Consider the following 7,500-nt stretch of genomic DNA (forward strand, 5'->3'; position numbering starts at 1 on the left):
CAGAAGCAGACAGGGTGCTGAGAGGCGGGTCAGGGGAAAGGAGGAGGATGATGTCACAGGAAGTGTAATCACCCCTCGCCCCCCCACCCCACCAGAGCTGCCCCCCCCCACACAACGGCCACACCTGCTGCCGCGGGCTGCGCTAGGTAAAACCCGCTACGCTACATCATCCGCTGCGTCTGCCTGCCCGCCCGGCCCTCGCTCTCTTTTGCTCTCTCTCTCTCTATCCCCCTCTCTCTCTCTATCTCTCTAGCCCTCTTTCTCTCCCTCTTTCTCTCTCTCTCTCTATCCCTCTCTCTCTCTATCTCTCTCTCTCCCTCTCTCTCTCTCTAGCCCTCTCTCTCTATCCCTCTGTCTCTCTCTCTCTTTCCCTCTCTCTCTCTATCCATCTCTCTCTCTCTCTATCCATCTCTCTCTCTCTCCCTCTCCATCTCTCGCTATCCCTCTCTCTCTCCCTTTCTCTCTCTCTATCCCTCTCTTTCTCTCTCTATCCCTCTCTCTCTCGCTATCCCTCTCTCTCTCTCTCTATCCCTCTCTCTCTATCCCTCTGTCTCTCTCTCTTTCCCTCTCTCTCTATCCATCTCTCTCTCTATCCCTCTCTCTCTCTATCCCTTTCTCTCTCTCTCTCTCTCTCTCTCTATCCCTCTCTCTCTCTCTATCCGTTTCTCTCTATCCCTCTCTCTCTCCTTCTCTCTCTTCCTCTCTCTCTCTCTCTATCCCTCTCTCTCTCTACCCCCCCCCTCTCTCTTATATATATATATATATATATGTTTATCCTTCTCTCTCCCTGTCTGCTTTCTTAACCCTCAGTTTGGCTACAGACTAACTCCTCTATTACCCTAACATTTTTGGGAACTGTGGGAAATAAGCCCTCTTTGTTAGTGCTAGCCAAACACTCTGGGAACTGTTTATGCTAGGCTAACACTTTGGGAACTGTGGGAACTACCAGTGCTAGACTAACACTGTGTGAACTACCAGCGCTAGGCTAACACTGTGAGAACTGATAACACTAGGCTAACACTGTGGGAACTACCAGCGTTAGCATGTGCCTCTGGGCTCGACAGGGCCCTGTGCTGTGGGCTGCCTGGTGGCTGGTCTGAGGGGCTGGATGCTGGAGTAGATGGGGGCATGAGAGGATAAGTAAAGGGGTAGCGGCCGATTTACAGCCCAGACGAAAAGAGTCCCTCTCCATACACTAGAAGTCTTTCATTATCATGGAAAACTGGCTCAGGAAGTGTTGATCATTTTCTGGTACCAAAGTTAGCTGGAAACTCAGTCAAGATGAAGGTCAATCAAGAAACAGGTTTATTCTTGTCAAATAGGCGCGTCAAAGGAAAATACAGCTTTCAGCTCGGAAGCATCAACTACAAATCTAAAGACTACCGGAAGAGACTGGCCTTTTATGCTCAATTTCCAAAGGTGTGGTTCAAGTGGTGGTCATAAGACCTTTTCACACTGCCAAAATCGCCGCGATTTCATGTACCAGAATCGCGGAACGACTGTCCCTTTCACATAGACCGAGGCGGAACGGCGGGACAAATTTACGGCGGAACTCGCCAAATTTACTACCAAGCCCCCTAGACATTTTGCCGAGTTTTTTCGTTCCGGCACCAGTGTGAATGGGTCAAGGCCGAAAGGGGAATCTGGGCGGGCATTTTGATGCTATGTCCAGCCCACCACAGGAGATTGCAAATAAATCTAACTGATCAAAAGCAGCAATAGCAGCAGAGACAGCACATTATGTCAATCTTTAAATTTACAAAGTCTCCAGTCATTCAATGCCTGCTAGAGTTGACTGTAGCTCGGAATGCGATCGGTTGCCATAGTAGGCCATCCTAAAATCCAGCGATAAAACAAAACATGAACTCATGAGCGTCTGTCTGCCCTATATGTATATCCTCTAATTGTAATGCTTACAGATATCTAGGCGATATTTGTAACATTTATTTTGTATTTGGCCTGTTATAAAATCATGTAGGCCTATTGAACAATTTAAACACATTGTGAACCCCAAAGTTGGAGACATGCATATAGACATTGCTGCAAATGTAAAACCGGATTACTCTAGAATGGCTAACTGTACAGGAGAATGCTTTACACCTTTGTGTTCGGTAAGGTCTGCTGCTTATTCTGATATATGGTTTGTCATGTGTTGAGGGAAAGTTCGCAAAGTATTCCACCAAGATGAATGGGAAGGGAGACGGGCGCAAAAAATATGATTAAATCAAAGTTACTTTTCTCGCGAATCGTTTACCACAACAACTAACCACTAACATCGTTTAAAATCTGAGAAAAAGCTCTTTCGTGTGATACATGTGATGTCTGTGATGTATAGGCTACTTCGCAAGTAGTTCAGCAAATTTGGGTGGGACAGAAATACCTTTACATAGCAGCAGCTCTGGCCATATCGGCTCTTGCTCACATGATGTGCTTTAAATGCACTACACGCAGGGTTGGGTAGTAACGGATTACATGTAATCTGGATTACGTAATCAGATTACAAAAATCAAGTAACTATAATCAGCCCAGATTACAATGAAAAAAATGTGTAATCAGATTACAGTTACATTGTTGGGGATTACCTGATTACATTTTATCATGCAAACAATGCAACTTTTTTATGACAGCCTAGCTATCTTTTAATTTGACAAGCAGTCCATTTGGATGTTCACTTTTTAGACTTTTTTAAGATATAGTTAAAAACAAAATTATTCATTATTCTTGACCAATATGTTTGTTCTTGCTTAAAATGACACTTGCACATGGCAAAAGGTTGCAAGACAATGTGGTAAAAACATGGAATAAAAAAGCATTTTATCTTTTTTAACATTTTTATGAAAAATTGCGTGTTCAAAATTATTCATACCCTTTTTAAACAATCACTGGAAACATCTTTATTTACCACCACAGCTCTCGATATGGTTCATAATACCCACCAAGCCTCTTCATGTCTCCACAATGATTGTAGACTGCACCTTTTTAGCAGCAATCTGGGGTTTGAGGCAGGAAAGATTATTTGCCATCACTTTGGCCTTGTGCTCACTTTTTTGACGGATTGAGGTCCGCTCTAAAATGTTGATATTGTTCTCTGTTAACCATTTTTTGCCTTGTTTGGCTGTATGTTTTGGATCATTGTGTGGTTTAATGTTCAAATGCTGCCTTTTGGGGCAGCCATGGCCTACTGGTTAGGGCTTCGGCCTTTGGGCTTGCTGGTTCGACTTCACTAATTCACGGATTGGGATAAATGCAGAGACCAAATGTCCCTCACGGGATCAAAAGATATACTTACTTACTAACTTACGTACTATTGGGGCAGGTCTCTCTTGGCACACCTTTTCCTCCTAATCTTAATGTAGCCTCTTGTTTTAGTGTTACTGTTTACTTTGAGAAAGTCACCAGGTCCCCCTGGTTGAAAAACATCCCAAAATAATAATTTTCTCACCCCCACAATTGAAATGGACATGGTGTCATTTGGGTTTAATGCTTCCCTTTTTTATGCCAATCTCAGACCATGTCCCTGGGTCACAAAAATCCAGCAAAAGCTAAATTCTTTGTCCAGGTGTGCCCTTATAAAGGTTAAGCTGAGTTGTGCATGTTTGGAGAAGAGTGGAGAAAAATAGAATGAGAATTCTTTTATCAATTCTGTGGTGGTGTCTTTTGGGCATATTTATTGAAGTAATCCTAAAGTAATCAGATTACGTTACATGTTTTTGGTAATCCAACTGATTACGTTACTAATTACAAAAATTGCCATGTAATTTGTAGTCAGTAATGGATTACATTTCAAAGTAATCTGACCCAACCCTGACTACAAGCGAACAAGAAAGAAAAGAAAAAAGAAACCAATGAGCTTATGTCGCGATTTCCGATAGGCCCAGGCCTAGAGAAAAGACAGCTATGGTAACCTAACAATTAGGATTTGCTTTGCCAACACAGCTGTTTGGTTGTCCCAAACTTTGAGCCGATCCATACTCGCATTAACTGAATCTTATCAACCCGAACTGCGATGTTCCAAACAGTGACTAGGATGCAATGCCTAATAATCTCACTGCCTACGGTATAACTGCTAACTGCTAAAAATATGAATCCGCTGTTTTCTTTTCATAAGGAGCACTACGCTTGAATGATTTATGACTGAATGGAACGTTGCGTTTTTAAGCGCCAGAACTGCTTATCACGTTGTGTGACAAAGTTGACACCAATCATCATCTTCTAATGTATCCTTATGTTGAGAAGTCCAATCTCTTTGCCCTAGGCTATCATTTGTGCGCAAAGCATGTTTCAACTAGAAATGCAATTCCAAGGAATTACCAGTGCATGAAAATGCTAAAGTTGTGAAACAGATAATACAGAGATGGTTACTACGGTGATGCTAGGATAGACATGGTGGTTGCATAGCTTAATAAAAGTTGATAGTTTAAAAGTAGACTGTTTAAAAGCTGAATGTAAATAGTTTAAAAGTTGTTGATAGACAGTAGATAGTTTAAAAGTTGTTGATAGACAGCTAGTTTAATAGATAGTTTAATGATAGTTTAAAAGTAGACCGTTTAAAAGTTGAAGGTAAATAGTTTAAAAGTTGTTGACAGACTGGAAGTTGAATGAATGTTGATATTCAAATAGTTTAATGGCTGTGTAAAAACACAAGCTAGCTAGGCAGGAATGCAGGACTGGGGATGCTAAAAACACAAGCTAGCTGGGCAAACACAAGCTAGCTAGGCAGGAATACAAGCTAGCTAGGCAGGACTGGGGATGCTAAAAACACAAGCTAGCTAGGCAGGAATGCAGGACTGGGGATGCTAAAAACACAAGCTAGCTGGGCAAACACAAGCTAGCTAGGCAGGAATACAAGCTAGCTAGGCAGGACTGGGGATGCTAAAAACACAAGCTAGCTAGGCAGGACTGCAGGACTGGGGATGCTAAAAACACAAGCTAGCTAGGCAGGACAGCTGAATCTCTGTGCCACTTTTGCAGATACAAATTTAGTTGATTTATGTAATTTTGTTTTGTGAAATGACTCTTGTCGCCTGGACTATAAATTGGCCTTAAGACTGTGCAAATGTTCATGTGTGTGTGTGTGTGTGTGTGTGAGAGAGAGAGAGAGAGACCCTCAGTCATGCTCAGATGTCACAGAGACTCACAGTCAGAGGGGAACTCCAGGGCAGTGGGAGATGGAAGTGTGAGACCCTGTCCTGTCTTTCTCTCTGTATGTCTTTCTCTCTTTCCTGTCTTTCTCTCTGTATGTCTTTCTCTCTTTCCTGTCTTTCTCTTTCCTGTCTTTCTCTCTTTCCTGTCTTTCTCTTTCCTGTCTTTCTCTCTTTCCTGTCTTTCTCTTTCCTGTCTTTCTCTCTTTCCTGTCTTTCTCTCTGTATGTCTTTCTCTCTTTCCTGTCTTTCTCTCTTTCCTGTCTTTCTCTCTGTCTGTCTGCTCTTGGCTCTCTTCTGTCTGACCATCCTCCTCTCCTCCTCCTCTCTTTATCTTCTCCTTTTCACCTCCTCATTTCCTCTCCTCCTCTCCTCCTCCTCTTCCTCCTCTCCTCCTCCTCAGCATTCACTACCTGTCTGTCTGAGTGTGTGTGTGTGTGTAGATATGTAGCCACCTCATGTTTTTGCTGTCACTTTATTCTTTCTCATTGTTTTCTGAGCTGTCATCTGTCATGCTGCCTCACTGACCAATCAATCAAGGCTGGGCTCAGTTAGGGCGGGGCCTCCTGCCGCCCGCTTGGGTCCGGTTGGATCCGGTTGGATCCGGTTTGGTCCAGGCTGGGTCTGGGTGCGGAGGCCCTGCGGTCCGCTTGAGATGTTCAGATGCTGCTGCCGAGTGCGGCATGCCGCCTGACCTGGTCCAGTAATTACCCATACTCCTTTGTGTTCTGCAGCCAAGCCAAGCTCCTTGCCACTTCCCTTGACCCCCGAGTCTCCAACGTAAGTGAGCGAGTTTTTCACCGTTTCTGTAGCCTAGCAACGTAAGTGAGCGAGTTTTTCACCGTTTCTGTAGCCTAGCAACTCAATTTGACAGCAAAAACACTCAATTCACAGCAGAGAACAGTCAGACAATCAATGCATCAGAGTTCAGGCATTCTGTTGATGATGTCATCAGAGTTCAGGAATTCTGTTGATGATGTCATCAGAGTTGAGGCATTCTGTTGATTTACATTTTCATTCAGCTGAGCATGACGTGACGTGTGTGTGTGTGTGTGTGTGTGTGTGTGTGTGTGTGTGTGTGTGGATGAGCTCACACACTCCCCTCTCCTCTGTTACAGGGACAAGGGATCTCCGCTTGAGGACAAAGCCATTGAACGCACACTGAGTGTGGACATTTCTGGAACCCCAGGTAAGATTAAACACACACACACACACACACACCTGGCAGGATTACAGCTTTTCTCAGTCGTTTGGTACATTTCTTGAATCATCCTCGACATTTGCAAAACAGTAAGCACATTTCTCAAAACAATTCGTACCAATAGCAAAACACTTAATTCATCTCTCAAAAGTAAATGTCTGTGTCAGTAAACATGCCAATGCCATCAGAATGACAAGTCCTTGTGCCACTGTGTACGGATAAGACAGTCAAATTGCTTAGTCATGTGTACGGATAAGACAGTCAAATTGCTTAGTCATGTTGTCAATATCACAGTGTACTCTGCAGGGATGTTCTGATGTAAACTATGGCTACAGTTTTGATGACAATTATTGTAAATTGTAGGAGGTTGATTGCAAGAGACTGGACAAGATTCACATTTATGCTTTTACTGTTGGTACTGTCATTTGTTGACAGACCATGTCATTGCGATACAGAAAGGAAAAGGCAGCACAAAGAAATTATGCTTTTACTGTTGGTCTGTCATTTGTTGACAGTTGCGATAAGAAAGCACAAAGAAAAAAACAGCTTTACAGTGCAGTCTTCCTGCACCTCCTGACCTTCCAGTGCAGTCTTCCTGCACCTCCTGACCTTCCAGTGCAGTCTTCCTACACCTCCTGACGTTCCAGTGCAGTCTTGCTGCACCTCCTGACGTTCCAGTGCAGTCTTGCTGCACCTCCTGACGTTCCAGTGCAGTCTTCCTGCACCTCCTGACGTTCCAGTGCAGTCTTCCTGCACCTCCTGCACCTCCTGACGTTCCAGTGCAGTCTTCCTGCACCTCCTGACGTTCCAGTGCAGTCTTGCTGCACCTCCTGATGTTCCAGTGCAGTCTTGCTGCACCTCCTGCACCTCCTGACGTTCCAGTGCAGTCTTGCTGCACCTCCTGCACCTCCTGCACCTCCTGACGTTCCAGTGCAGTCTTGCTGCACCTCCTGCACCTCCTGACGTTCCAGTGCAGTCTTGCTGCACCTCCTGCACCTCCTGACGTTCCAGTGCAGTCTTCCAGCACCTCCTGACGTTCCAGTGCAGTCTTCCTGCACCTCCTGCACCTCCTGACGTTCCAGTGCAGTCTTGCTGCACCTCCTGACGTTCCAGTGCAGTCTTGCTGCACCTCCTGACGTTCCAGTGCAGTCTTGCTGC

General features: G+C 44.5%; 1 protein-coding gene across 3 annotated transcripts in view; it reads left to right on the plus strand.

The window, feature by feature from the left end:
• Window positions 1-7,500, plus strand: part of ppargc1a (peroxisome proliferator-activated receptor gamma, coactivator 1 alpha) — a 121,379-nt gene that overhangs the window by 35,868 nt on the left and 78,011 nt on the right. For all 3 annotated transcript variants that reach the window (XM_076288436.1, XM_076288437.1, XM_076288438.1), the window contains exons 6-7: window positions 5,876-5,921; window positions 6,260-6,330. In XM_076288436.1, the coding sequence (XP_076144551.1) occupies window positions 5,876-5,921; window positions 6,260-6,330 (117 nt within the window). The remainder of the gene's footprint in view (window positions 1-5,875; window positions 5,922-6,259; window positions 6,331-7,500) is intronic.

This window comes from Alosa pseudoharengus, unplaced genomic scaffold (genome assembly GCF_046254945.1).
Source record: "Alosa pseudoharengus isolate Yale_2024_CS ecotype anadromous, Long Island Sound unplaced genomic scaffold, YU_APseudo_1.1 YU_APseudo_1.1_scf_17, whole genome shotgun sequence".
Lineage (NCBI taxonomy): Eukaryota > Metazoa > Chordata > Actinopteri > Clupeiformes > Clupeidae > Alosa > Alosa pseudoharengus.